This window comes from Podarcis muralis, chromosome 9, assembly GCF_964188315.1.
Source record: "Podarcis muralis chromosome 9, rPodMur119.hap1.1, whole genome shotgun sequence".
Taxonomy (NCBI): Eukaryota; Metazoa; Chordata; class Lepidosauria; order Squamata; family Lacertidae; genus Podarcis; species Podarcis muralis.
The window spans coordinates 26864600-26879563 of NC_135663.1; the positions used below are offsets into that span (position 1 = coordinate 26864600).

Consider the following 14964-nt stretch of genomic DNA (forward strand, 5'->3'; position numbering starts at 1 on the left):
TGTCTTCTGCAAGTTCACTGCTTTAACTAAACTGCATAGAATTCTTAATCAGTCAGACAGCAGAAGGCATGTTTACAATTATGTATGGAACAGTGTAGTCTACAAATGCAAATATTTTTGCTCTTCTCTCAAAAACCCTATTCAGATGACCAATGAATAAACAGAAGGGGGTGGAATCAGCATCAATGTCTGTGGGGTCACTGTCACCTCTTCTAATGTTCTTTATAGAGTATCTCTGTGCTGTTCAACAACAACTTTGGCAAAACAAACAAACCAGTTAGACCAGTTCAGTATGTCGAATACCTTACGTAATTCGGCCTTCTGCTTATCATACACTGTATTAGTAGCCTAGATTGCTTTCTATGTAGCCAGGAATAAAGGACTCTTAAACTCTTCCTTATGGAAAGCTCTGTGTAATTCAAAACAATTATACCAACTGAAGCTGTTCTTCCAAAACTTACTGTTGTGCCTATTTTATATACCTTGGAGGCAAAACATGATCAGGATGAGTTCTGTGGATGCCTGAGTTCATAAAGGCCCTGCAGCATCATAAATGGCACATTTGCCTAATCACCTTCCTCTTTCTCTGACCTAATTGCATAACTGAAGCCTATTGGCTGGAACTGTTCAGAAATGGCTTTCTTGATTTCAAACCACCACATTCTAACTGAAATTCCATCACAAACAGGGGATGGTCTCTTGATTGAGGGAACTTGATAATTTAGCTGGCTGTTGGGTCAGACGGGGGTCTTTCTGGAGAACTATCAAGATCTTTACTTCGCAGGCAAAGAAAGTAAAGTAAAAAGAGTAGGATAGAAAGTAAACAGTTGCTGGTGTGTGTGGCACTGTCTCTGAGGTGGTGGTACCTATAACTTTGTATGCCTTACTGTCTCAGCTTCAGGGATGTTTCCATAGCACAGTCGTCAGTGTCTGACAATGAAGTAGAGTCGCTAAACTATTATAACTAATTAACTGCTAATTTGGATTAGAATGACGATTTCAAGAGGTTAAAGACATATTAATTAAGACGATAATGTGCTAAGAGTCCTGCCCTGCTTTGCTATCTCTTATGATGTAACAAGTAATTTAAAACCTCCTGGTAACATGATGAGTGAGACTGAGGCTGTAAAGATTGCTGAGCTGCTGGCACTAAAGTGCTGCTAATTGGTTTGAAGAGCCTCTCTTTAGCCATGACTTTTTCTTCTTGCTGAAGAGACTTAAACTGCTCAGGAAGGAGCGAAGTGAACTGAACAAAGAAAGATATGAGGTAACGTGTTTAACTGTGTTTTCCCTATTTCCCCAGACTTTTTCACCTGTGCCTGAAATATCAGAGAGATTAATGTCCTTATATATTGTAATTTGGTCAATTCTTCTATTGAGAATAGAGATATTTAATGATTGGCAGAAATGCAGGTCATACCTATCTGAGTTTACTTGGAAGTAAGTCCCACTGGTTTCAGTAGGGCTTATATAGAGAGAAGTGTGTAAAGGACTGCTGTTTATTTTTGATGTTTCTAGTATTTTCTGGTTTCAGAAAGGAGTTTTCAAACACTTCACCTTATTAAAGGTACTGTAGGTAAAAGGTACCCCATAGAGAGAGGTAGTAAAAAATGCAGTATGTTTAAATGACCAGCTTCTGATCGGTATGAGAATTGAGCTTTAGCATGTTAGAAATAATGGGTTGTAAAGCTGTGTTTATCCATTTTGCTTTCCAGGGCTGATTTGCTTTAACCTCTCATTTAGGGAAGGGGGGGGGTGCGAATTAGATGCAAGAGCCACTGTTTCATTTTTATAAGCATGTGGAACTTTCCTCATCCACAGAAGAGTTGAATTTTAAAATCAAAAAGGGTGTATGGGCAAGGAGGGTAGAACCTTCTTCCTGCAGACAGCTGAAATCTCATTCTGGAATTGTTGTTATCTCGGTGAAAAGAGGCAATGGGCACATTAGTTGTAGGCTTGGTTCTGTCTGCCCTGCTTGCTTTTAAAGTAGTTTCATAGTTCTGGGACTACTGACTGTAATGACTATCTGGTGGATCAATAAGACCTATAGATGGTATTGTTAAGGATGTACTCATTGGAAAGCTGGCCTGCTTTAGAATTATGTGGGGCATAATCTACAAACCCTATGTGTTGTGCTGACATAATTCCGTGTCCAGTATCAGCACAAACAAACTGCTAGTCAGCTCTTGCAAATTCTAGCAATCCTAGAAGCCGTGGCCTGGAAAAACCACAGACCAGTCACAGAGCCTCTGCCATGAGCTGCAATCGTGTAATACCCACATTCCACTCAAAACTGAGCACAGCTCAGGGCCAACCCATTTCTATCAGCAGGAAGGGAATAGGTAGATTTTGCACAGTGTTTAGGCCATGCAGTAGTTTGGCTCATAGTTGTGCCTGTGATTGCAAGGGGTAGGTTGCTTGAGTGTTTTGGAAACGTGTGTATACCTGTTGTTGTTTAGTCGTTTAGTCGTGTCCGACTCTTCGTGACCCCATGGACCAGAGCACGCCAGGCACTCCTGTCTTCCACTGCCTCCCGCAGTTTGGTCAAAGTGTATACCTGTAGTGTGGTGCAATTGTAAAACACGCTCTAAAAAGTGTACCTTTTCTTCTCTTACATTACTGTATAGGCTTTAAGCTCTACTTCATCAATACCATAAAATCTTTGGCTTGTATACAGAGCTTGCCTATATTAGTTAACTATGTTTGAATGTACAGCTTGAATGTACAGGTTTAACAGCATAAGCAGTGTTTATACTGAAAATATAAAGTGGGTGTCCTTGGACATTGTGCTTGCATGAATCTTGTTGCATCTGTTTGAACGAGGTCATAACTGAAAATGTAAGACAAACCTGCTTGATTAGGCCAATGGCCTATCTAGCCCAACATCTTGGTTGACCCGATGCCTGTGGGAAGCCCCCAAGTGGGACATGAGTGAAAAGCATTCTGCGTGCCTGCAGTTCCAAGAAACTGGTATTTAGGGGCATACTGCCTCTGACATTGGAAGTAGTACATGGCCATCATGGCTAGTAGCCATCATAGCCTTGTCTATGACTGTATCCATTCCATGCACAATTTTATAAACCTTTATCATGTTTCCTCTCACTCACTTCTGCTTTAAACGAAAAAGACCCCAATGCTGCAATCTTTCCTCATGGTAGAGTTGTTTCATCCCTTTGATCATTTTGGTTGCCCTTTACTGAACCTTTTCCAACTCTTTTCTTAAGTCTTACAGTTCATGGTAAGACTTAAAGGAGAAACTTGTGCAAGCGTGGATTAGCCCATAGGACAGCCATTGTGGAAGGTTACATGTTGACCCAACTGGTCTGCCTTTTCCTTCCCCTGCTATTTTTTTTCTTTTGGAGCAGGGAAGAGGATTGCCAGTACCAGGCAAGTTCATTTTCCATTTCTGTTTTTTAAAAAATAGATTTAATTCTGAATGCTTTAAAAAAAAAGGTGAATTACAAGTATTTATACCACACCCCTTAAGCCTAAAATGGTTTCCAGGGTGTTTTACAATGTAAAAACCAACAGTTAAAAACAGGTGGGTCACTTTTTCTTGAGAGCTGCATTCCTGGCCATAATCTATGGCCCCAACCAATAATCTGTTAGTGGGGCCATAGATGGCCAGGGACAAGCTGGAAGGTAAATAATGTTTTTCTGGGTTTGACTGCTGGCCCTGTCTCCACTGTAATAGTTTTGTGCTGTTTCTATGAAATCATGATTATCATAAGTGGAATAAATCACATTCCAAAGACAGTGGCAGATAGGGCCACCTCATATTTTTATTTCTCTCGATCCTTCCCTTCCCAACATAAATTATGTTCCTGCACAGCATGTAGTCCTAGAAAACCCTTCCCACTTGCTGCAACTCCCCCCAAAATTTCCTGCTGGATAGCCTGCATAGTGGGGGTGGGGGTAAAAGGTCACAATGGCACCACTGAGAGCTTCTGCCCTCCCCCCCCCCCCCCGCAATCCTGCTTGGTGGGAAAGCGAGATTGAGATTTCTAGATTTTTTTGTAGTGTAGGGACAGTTTCTATAACTCTGCAAGGTCTCAGCCAAAGCAACGTGCTGAACTAAATCTCTGTTATTCTTTTATTTGGCTTCTTATGTTTTAACTGTTGAGCCCTTCCCTGCAGAGCTAAAGCAGAAGCTTAGTTTATTTGATAGGCTGTTAGAATGGTTAATGTTTAACTATATGGTGTTTACACAGTTTTGTTTTTGTTTCCACAGCCATTATGCATTCTATCTTGTACTAGGAGTATGAGCTTGTATCTATAAATAGCTAAGTTTTGCTCTAGGTGTGTCTTGTCTAATATAAGTGGTTATGGACCAAGCCTGCACTATGGGTCTCCTCCCACATGCATACCACAATCCCAATACATAGCGGTCATGAAATACATCTCCTTCATCCCATGCAAATCATGAAAGAAAAGCTTCTGTTTTCATTCTGAGAGTACATTTTCTGCATTTTTGAAATAACATTACAGTATGGCTCCACTGGGTCTTTTCTGCTGTACCCTAAACATACACTGTTTTTGCAGTTTTTGTTTAACATAATAGCCAGCCTAAGAAAGAGTCCTTCAAAGCTATTTTATAACCTTTTGGTTAAAAAAAAGGTGTTATCCTGTTGCTGTTTTTCTTAAAATTATTATTCTAGTGGATGAGCACAGCTGGAAGCATTTCATAAATAGATCAGTTATGTCTTAAGCCTTATTTTTTTAGTCTTCATCATTAAAAAATCATGAATTATTTTCCCAAAGTCATTTTCTCCAGGTGGCTTAACTTTTCTGGCACCCTGGAAGTGCGGATTATACTTCACTGAAAGTTGTGCAGTTGGTTTTTTTTTTTTTTAAATGTAATAAGATAAGCAGTAGTAGTTCATACTTTTCCAAAGCATTTATATATATATTTTCGGATGCAACACTTGACAAAGATTTTTTTTTCCTGATGTTGTGTTGTGAAGTAAGCATTTGATCTCATATACATTTTGCTTCTGCACATTCTTCAAGCAGCACTGGCTCCCACTGTCCCTGAGATAAAGATTTCCTTGACCATTATGGTGTTTGTCCATATCACTTGCTCTCTTACCCTTCTAAAGGGAAGTCCTCTTTCTGCATATAACTGTTAGTTCTCCTTCTGCACAAAACTGCTGCATTATGGGGAAGCCTTGCTCCTCTTTTCTTGCATTCTGGAAAGTCTCGCTTACAATCTGCTTCTGCACAAACTGTACAAAACTGTTCCAAACACCAGGACATTCTTTTCCTTGTTCAGTCATCCTAAGCTCATGGAAAACAACATGATCTGCTTCTACAGAACTTGATTGTTATATTGTTTCATGTTATGATCCATCATTAGTAATTGTTTGTGCCATATTAATCTCTAGTTACAATTTAATTAGGAGGCTTCATGCCTGTCTAGTTCTAGCTTCGATTCCCAGCCTTTAATCCATCGATGATAAATGATCACATGTAATCCCCACCTCTCACATGTAATTCCCGCCTTAGTACTTATGTTAACCAATCAGCAACAAGTTTCTTTGTGTATCAACCAACCAGCCACAGGCCCACCTGTGGCAATGTTTGTAATATTCAATAAAGGCGGCTCCCAGGGCCCGCCCTGACAGACGCCTCATGTTACACCTGCCTCTCTCGTCTCCTGTGATTTTTCATTCCTACACCCTTCTGCTTTTATCACATATCAAACTACAAGTTCCACTTTAACTGCAAATGCACACTGCCTCATCCAGAAACTCAGAATGTTGCTTGTTCTGCTTTAACACTTCAAAAAAATCTCCCAGAATTTGTATAATAAGTATAAACATGCAAGGAAGTAAGTTTCAAGCACGCTCTCAGCAAAGGAATAGGCAGTGTGGTGCCTGTGGGTACCTTTGCACCTGCCAGTAGCTCCTATAGCTCCTTTGAGAATGTTTCAGTTCAGAAGGGACACATAGGTAATCTTGAAAGGGTTGCCCATCTTTTAGTTCCAGCACTGTCTGCAGACCATGGTGTGAGATCTGTGACGTACATTACACTAAATTTAATGAATTAATATGTTTCAAGGGAAGTGCATGACTCTTCCTATTGATTTTAATTGATGTGATAATAAGGGAGTGTCTGCTTACTTACACTGTAATCACACATAATATCTTCTACCCAGTGGAGTTCTTCTGAATGAAAGGAAGCACTATTACAGAAGGCGTTATGGCCAATTAAAATGATAGAGGCTTTCTGGGAAATATGTAACAATTGGGTGCTTGCATAAAATGTTGGGTTTGTTACTATTGAGGGCTTTCTTGGAAGTTGCGCCCTCCCAGTGGAACGCCTTTCCGTTACATGTAAAGGAAATAACTATGTTTTTAATTACTGGAATTTTTAATTATTGGAACATAATTGACTAATGTTTCTAATTATTGGAAGCTGGCTCAGAGTGGCTGGGGCAACCCAGTCATATGGGAGGCATGTAAATTCTTCTTCTTCTTCTTCTTCTTCTTCTTCTTCTTCTTCTTCTTCTTCCTCTCCTCCTCCTCCTCCTCCTCCTCCTCCTCCTCCTCCTCCTCCCTGGGCTTTCTACAGATTTGTGCTTATGTTAATTTTAGGAATAAAAAATGAGGGTTGAAAAGTTTAATTTGTGTTTTACATAATGAAATGTATGATTAATTGATCACAGGGGCAGTTTTAACTAGAAAATATACATATTCTGGTTTGTTTGTAATACTATACTATTTTTTATATAATTTGAATTAGGTTAAAAGACAAAATTATGACACCAATTGGAGCAAATTATGTTATTTATAGAGGCAGTAGTTGCTAATACAGTTTTTATTAACTGAGGATCATATTATGTGTTAATGGAATGTGCTATATTATGTATATAATTTTATTAATGCACTGAATTCTCATTTTAATATTTTTCTACAATTTGCCTATTCAGAGATGAGTTTTATCTTGTGGTTTGTTGAAATAGCTTCTATTGTGTTGTGCTATGAGTTCACACGGTTCTTAACTGCAGCAGCGGTGGGTAGTATTTTGGTACCATACAGGTGACTGCAAACTCATGGTTCTGGGCAGTTTTCAGACTTGATACCTATGTGTTGTATTTAAGCTGATTGCATTGACTGACATTAACTATTAATACTTTCTGTGATTCTCCCATCTATTTATCTCTTGAAAGTTGCACTTAGTGTTAAATAAGATGGAGCAGGCCCTGTGAAATCATACATGACTGATGTTGGAGTGACTTGTGCCCCATAAAATGACTTGTGAAATCTTGTGACTTTGTGGTGCAGAGTCCAGAAAAGTTATGATGGATAGTGAAACAAATGCTCCACCAAAATTCCAGAGGACAGGGAAGCATCCAGAAGGGATTCTACAATTTACTCTTGCTGTATGAAAGGAGCCTAGCACAGCATGTAGTTTTTCAGTGTGCTCAGAGGGCAGTGAAATTGGCCATCTCCTAATTCTTGGCTGTGGAGAAGTCAATGGGAGGCCTAGTGCATCAGAAGTTCTTCAGTGACTGCACCCGGCATGCCTTGGAAAAGACAAGAGGAGTCCTGGAATGTCTCCTAGGCAGCACTTGGGCTCACTTCATCTGTTGAGGTTTATTTCATGTCAAGCAAGCAGCTACATTGAGCACTGGCCATTTAGTGGTCTGAAGGGCTCCAGGCACAGTGGGGAGATGTAATACTGGAATGGACCAAAAAGCATCAAGTCTTGGGTCCTCTCTGGAAATGCATCTAACCCAATAGGGTAGCCAGAACTTTGCCCCATCTCTTGTCCAGGCTACATTGTTTACATGATATAATAATGAACAATGTGATGTTGGAGTTTAAAATATCAGATATTTCACATTGTTACTGGGCAGTGTTTATTTTTTATGTTCTGAATAACATATGTTGAAGTAATTCTTTTTGTTTGTCATTTCAGCTATGAAGTCTTACATTCCATTTTTCATTCTTCTTTGGAGTGCTGTCGGAATCTCAAGGGCTGCCAAAATCGTTATTGTGCCGCCAATTATGTTTGAAAGCCATCTGTATATTTTCAAGACCCTGGCCTCAGCCTTGCACGAGCAAGGCCACCAAACAGTTTTCCTTCTGTCTGAGGGCAGAGACATCCCTCCATCTAATCACTATAGACTGCAGCGTTACCCAGGAATCTTTAATACCAGCACCTCAGATGAGTTTCTTCAATCCAAAATGAGGAGTATCTTTTCTGGGAGACTAACAGCCCTGGAACTGTTTGACATTCTGGAACACTATTCCAAGAATTGTGACATGATTGTAGGCAACAAGAAGCTCCTGCATGCCCTGAAACAGGAAAAATTTGACCTGCTGCTAGTGGATCCTAATGAAATGTGTGGATTTGTTATTGCTCATCTTTTAGGGATTAAATACGCGGTTTTTTCCACTGGACTTTGGTATCCAGCAGAAGTAGGTGCTCCATCACCTTTAGCATATGTTCCAGAATTTAATTCACTTCTCACAGATCATATGAACTTGCTAGAGAGGCTTAAGAACACTGTTGTATACCTGGTTTCAAGATTTGGAGTCAACTTTTTGGTTCTGCCAAAATACGAAAGGATAATGCAGAAGTACAATGTACAGCCAGCAAGGTCCATGTATGACTTGGTTCATGATTCTAGCCTGTGGATGCTGTGTACTGATGTAGCACTAGAGTTTCCAAGACCCACCCTTCCAAATGTTGTGTATGTGGGAGGAATCCTTACCAGACCAGCCAATCCTCTACCAGAAGTAAGGTTTGCAGAGTTTTTTTGTTTTTGTTTTTTACCTTTATGTATGATGATTTTGTACAACTACTGTTTTATACTCTGTTTTTAAACTATTTTTCTGTGGCTTCTCAAGATCACAGGACGGGTGTATTTTGTAATAAGGTTTCATATGCTCACTTATTTCTAGGACTAGTGCACAGATTGCTAGACTTTTTCAGCCTGAGGGCTGCATTCAAGGTTAGCCAACCCTTTTAAGAATTGCATAGGGGGCACATACAAATAGCACACATACAGCACATGCACACACACAAATTTACAGGCACACAGTGTTCCATTTTTACATTCTGAGCATGATTTAAATTCACTGGCTTGAAAGTAATTGCATTGCCTTTCTAGAATCAGGTCTGTGAAACCGATTCTAGATGAAAGCCAACAACTTTAAGTTAAGAAAAAGCTAAGCAACCATTTTAATTATTTGGAAGAGGTAAGTGGTGGTTGCTTAAGTCAATATTGCAGAGGGCCTTTTTAGTAGTGGCGCCCGCCCTGTGGAACGCCCTCCCACCAGATGTCAAAGAGATAAACAACTACCTGACATTTAGAAAGCATCTGAAGACTTAAATGTATTTTAATTTTAATGTATTTTAATCCTTGTTTGAAGCCACCCAGAGTGGAAAGTGGTAAGGCATTATGTCAATAAACAAGGGCAGATAACACCTCAACTATTTAGTCATAATGAATTTTAGTCTGGAGGTTATTAGGCAAGAAACAGGGAGCAAATTTATCTGTCTGTGATTGTAGTAGATAACATACTTGTGATGGTTCCTAATCTCCTAAGCGAGAAACCAGCCAACATCAAGGTATACAGCAGAAATATGCAATCTTGTCTCTGAAGCTGCAGATGGCAGAGCCTGGTGGATTGGGGACTGCATAGATAGAAATGCATGCACACAGGCAGGCAGAGTGCACAAAATGCCTATTTCCGTTCTGATTAGCAGCAAAGGAACAGGGATATTTTCTCCGCCACACGGCTGATGGCTCATTGGCTGGGTAATGGGGAAAGATGGGCATGGCTCCCCAAGGCTTTGTGGAGCATACAGAGAGCAGCAGCAGCAGGGTTTGGATAGCCTACATATGGTAGACAGTGTGTCTATGACAGAGTAGTGATTTGAATGTCACAGTCCACAGTTACTTTAGCTGTACACAAGGGTTTGCATGCTCCCAAATGGACTTGAGGTTTTTGAACTAAAGAATTCAACATCTTAAATTCCCAAAAGGGTTTGAGAACTAATTCGAGTTAGTTCAGGCTTGCAAAAACATTTTCAAGGGGCTATCCTGTCCTGTTCATTGTACACACTCCTCTTCTCTCCCCACTCTGAATGATTCTTCATTGTGCCCCCAACCCCACCCACCAATATGCCTGTCCTCTTTCTCATGTGTACTTTATTCCTTTCTCCATCCCATCTGAATGAGAGCTGCTGGTCTTCTGCCCTCTGATTCTTCAGGTGTTAGTGGTGGTTTCCCACTGCGTATTTTGTTCCAATTTTATCTTGGGGAAATTTTGTTCTATGGTAATACTGCTCTTTAGGGAGAGTTTTGGGTTTTGTGACTATGTAATGCATTGTACACTTTATCCCTTGAGAGTCCTGATTTAAACATTTAGTGCTAGTATAATCTGTGGAACCCAGAGTAAATAGGAATACTCTTGTAGATAATTTTCACAATTCTCATTATTTATTTATCTTTTATTTCATAAAATTTATACCCTCCTTAATTGTAGAAAAAACCTCAAAGCTGGTTATGAAAAAGATAAAAGAATAAAATTATCACCAAAAAATTTACACCCATAATTTGAAACATGCGGAAAGTTAAAACCACAGCAGATTAGACTAAAACAAATTAACAAATTTGTTACTAACAAATTCATATTAACTTTCTAAGCATCTGGGTAAAGGTAAAAGGTAAAGGTACCCCTGCCCGTACGGACCAGTCTTGCCAGACTCTAGGGTTGTGCGCCCATCTCACTTAAGAGGCCGGGGGCCAGCGCTGTCCGGAGACACTTCCGGGTCACATGGCCAGCGTGATGAAGCTACTCTGGCGAGCCAGAGCCGCACACGGAAACGCCGTTTACCTTCCCGCTAGTAAGCGGTCCCTATTTATCTACTTGCACCCGGGGGTGCTTTCGAACTGCTAGGTTGGCAGGCGCTGGGACCGAGCAACAGGAGCGCACCCCGCCGCGGGGATTCGAACCGCCGACCATGTGATCGGCAAGTCCTAGGCGCTGAGGTTTAACCCACAGCGCCACCCGCGTCCCAAGCATCTGGGTAGGCTTGTCTAAATAAGAATGTTTCCAGCAGGCACCAAAATAGAATGTTAAAATTATGATTAGGAAAAGTAGAAAAGAGGCATAAAGAATGAAGGAAAATGCAGCCACCCAAATTTTAGCTAAATGACTATAATCCTATCTCGACGTACATGGGGGTAAGCCTCATTGAACTTAGTCATAGAAAGAGTATCAGTGTGTTCAGCGTTATTCTCAGCATCAACTCACTCATTTTTTAATAGGATATTTTGGTATGAAACATTTTAGTTGAATAATCTTTATGCATATGCATAAAATGCTATTTTTGTTCAGTTTAAGTAATATGTAGAATTGCTCAAATTTGTTCTGTACGTGATGGTTGTTCTGTTCGTCTTGCCTTCTGAATTAAGTACAGTAGTCAATTTTCAGTGGGGTTTTTTCCTTTAAAAATTGCATGTTATGAATGCAAGCCTAATGAAATCACATACACATACATTTGTGCTGTAACTTAATGTGCATCTTCACTCATGTGAATTGGTGACCTGTAAGAGGGAAAATGATGTAAATTGAAAACTGACAAATCTCCGCGCATTCTCAGAGTCTGGAAGTCATGAACTGAGGATTGAAGCATTGAAGCCAGTAGTGCGTATGAGTATGTATGCACCTGTGGACGAAGTCCAGCTCAGGCGTTGAGAGACTCTCTCTTGTTTCCTTCTTCATTCTCCTTGTATGAAAGAAGAGTCATTTTAAGACAGTACTAGCAGCTGTCTCCCAGAAAAAGTTTTCAGGAAGGAACAGAAAGTACCACTTCTTTCCTCTCAAGAAAACGTGGTAAGAAAGGAGAAAGTGCTTCCTCTCTCCCCCTGTTTGTGCATTTATAGGATGTTGCAGTAGTGACACGCTACTTGTATGTTCTGCAAAATGGCAAATATCTCTCCATTCCCTGAGACCTCTGCAAATGCAAGGGACTTGGACTTTAGAGAAGGTGTCAATAGTGACCACAAATAATGAGTTTTGATAGGAGGCAAAGTGAAAATTTGCGGTGTTCTGTGGATTAATTGAGCACTATCACTTTGCAAAGAAGATTAGATTATTTTGCAACCTTTCACAATGCTTTCAGCTTGGTAAAAACTGCCTTGCCAAACATTTTTGCATAAATAAAGGTGTGAGTTTTATGCAAATAAATCTATTCAGATGCCTATTTATGTTGTTTATCACTGCAATTAAACTTGTAAAAATGTTTGGAAGATGCCTGTTCTGAGTTTCTTCTACAGAATTATACTTAAATAACATAGTTACAGGTAGGTAGCCATGTTGGTCTGCCGTAGTCGAAACAAACAAACAAAATCCTTCCAGCAGCACCTTAGAGACCAACTAAGTTTGTTATTGTTATCAGTAACAAACTTAGTTGGTCTCTAAGGTGTTGCTGGAAGGATTTTTAATTATTATTAAATAACATAGTGCGGGTGCAGGAAGCAGCTCTTCATAACCTTAAAAAAATGCAGTATATATTAGGCTTTTGGCTTTTCCCATTTGCAAACACCGGTCATAATTTCCTTTATTCCTTCTTTCTCTGTGCTTAAGAAATGTGAAATGTTTCTTGTTAGATAGTTTTTCTTTTTCTCAAAAATCCTAGTGATTAGGTTATCTGGTAGAATTTCATAGATGGAGGTTCATAGATGGAAAGTGTTTATAGGGATAATGAGAACTGTCTTTTACTGAGCCAGCCTCAGTTTTCTCTTAGTCAGTACTGTGTACCCTGACTGGAAATGGCTTTTCCAAATGGGGCCTTTCCTACTTGGAGATGCTGTGGATTGAACCTGAGATCTTTTGCAAGGAAAGCATGTGTGCTCTGCCACTGATCTACAGCCATTCTGCCTACCCCATTGCAGCTCAGGGAGAATAAGTTGTAATGTTGAGTAATGAAATGTAATTTTGTTATTATTGTATCATGAACAATAATTTAAGAACCTGTAGTTCATTCCTCCCTGACTTTAAACTAGTCTCCTACATTTCTAAGGGGAGGAGCTCTTACTGTTGTATCACTGCTTTGAATGAAATGCATATTTCATATTGGTAGTGATGCTTCTTTTGAGCTAAGAACTGCCAGTTTTAGGTAGAGAATGCGACAGAATGCTCCCCCAAATAAGAAGCTATTTGCATGTAGAAAAATGAATGTTGGGGATTCAAGTAGGGATTTCTATTACCAGTGAACAATACAATTCTGAGTAGTTTTGGAATTAGTTTTACCGCATGAAGAGCCACTGATCTGTATTTGGCTCAATTCATGCAAGTTTAAAGTGATGATATGAAATTTGGAAATATTGCCCAAACTATTGTGAATTGGTTTTCAGGTGTTTGTGAATTAATCCTTGATCTAATTTCACTAGCTGCTGGTGTTTAGAATTTAGGCAGACAGGTTTCTTTTTCCGCTGATAGTTTGTACTTGTAACAGCTATACAATGGTCCCTCGGGTTAAGAACTTAATTTGTTCTGGAGGTCCATTCTTAACCTGAAACTGTTCTTAACCTGAAGTACCACTTTAGCTAATGGGACCTCCTGCTGCCACCGTACAATTTCTGTTCTCATCCTGAAGCAAAGTTCTTAACCCGAGGTAATATTTCTGGGTTAGCGGAGTCTGCAACCTGAAGCGTCTGTAACCCGAGGTATCACTGTAGTAGATTTGGGACACACTGTGCAGAGGTTAGCAGGGAGGAGGCTGCGCTGTCCTACACCTCTCTCCTTGCTTTCTCCAGCAATGGTGGTCTTACAGTTAGAGGCTGACCCAGAAATGGGGCACTCTCGCCATTTGGCAAGTGAAGGGAGCAAGGAAGGAGGGGGGTTAGCTCACTTCTCCTTTGATAGCACTGTGAATTGGAGTGGCACTTGCTGTTGCTTCTGGCAGGTACAGTATTTGCATGAGAGTTCTAAATATGAATAGAGGACATCAGTAGTTGGAAGACATTGAAACAGCCATTTTCAGATAAATTCTGTATCTCAGCTCAGTGTTGTGTTTTCGTGTATTGCTTCCACTGTCAACTATAACTAGCAATGTGGAAAGTCACTCATAAACACTTTTAAAAAAGAAGTACTTTCTCCTCCCCACCCCCCCAAAAAGGTAAGTCTAGATTGCATTTTTGACAGTGTCAGACCTAGTTCAAGGAGGTGTTTCTTAAAATTGGTTATACTCCTTATTGATGCTAGGACTATGGCTGAAGGAGGCTAGATATTTGGATTAAAGCAAAATGTGGGGAAGCTTTTCATAGAGGTGCTGATAAAGTTCTCCAGGCTTGGGCGCCTAACACAGGATTTTACGAGCTCTCTGAGGCTCATCTTAAAAGGGAGGTGAGCTTTATGAACTGCAAAATTATTTTCTATCAGATTAAGAGATTCCTAGTTTATTCACCCAGTGATTTCCCAAACCCATTCCCATCCTTCTATTTAAATTACATTTAACGCGGTGCCTAGACAGGAGCACCAGTGATGATTAGCCGGAACTTAATGAATGATATGTTGTATTAAGGAGAGAGGTAAGGACCCCCCCCCCCCATTTTTTCTGGGGTACTGCTAGCATGCTGTTGAAGCCATTGTGCCCTTCCATCCTATCACTTGAGCAGTTTGCCAGAGGGAATGGAAGAAGTGATCTGATTCCCCTTTTTACCTTTAGTTTATCTCTGACATTGCTTCCTGACAAGAGTGACTTTAAAAGGAAAGGGTTGTGGGGCTGGTGATTTATTAATTTATTGTAAAAAAACACACCTCAAAGCGGTTTTCAAAAAGACAAAACAATAAAATGCAGAATAGTTGAATGATTTCCAAAGTTAGATTGCTTTGAAAAATTAGCTTCTTATTGGTGCTGTATTAAGAACTGTGAGGTTGTCACTTCAGACAGTGCCAGGATTCTTATTTTTATATTTTCTGTTTCTTATATGCTTTCCTG

The 14964-nt window shown here is 40.0% G+C and overlaps 1 protein-coding gene across 4 annotated transcripts in view; it reads left to right on the forward strand.

Annotated features, from left to right (window-relative positions):
- UGT8 (UDP glycosyltransferase 8) overlaps positions 1–14964 on the forward strand; it is a 39405-nt gene that overhangs the window by 14387 nt on the left and 10054 nt on the right. For 3 of the 4 annotated variants that reach the window (XM_028744090.2, XM_028744089.2, XM_028744092.2), the window contains exon 2: positions 7924–8747. In XM_028744090.2, the coding sequence (XP_028599923.1) occupies positions 7926–8747 (822 nt within the window). In that variant the 5' untranslated portion in view covers positions 7924–7925. Of the gene's footprint in view, positions 1–669; positions 1268–7923; positions 8748–14964 lie in introns of those variants that run through there. The other variant, XM_028744091.2, reaches the window with a different exon arrangement.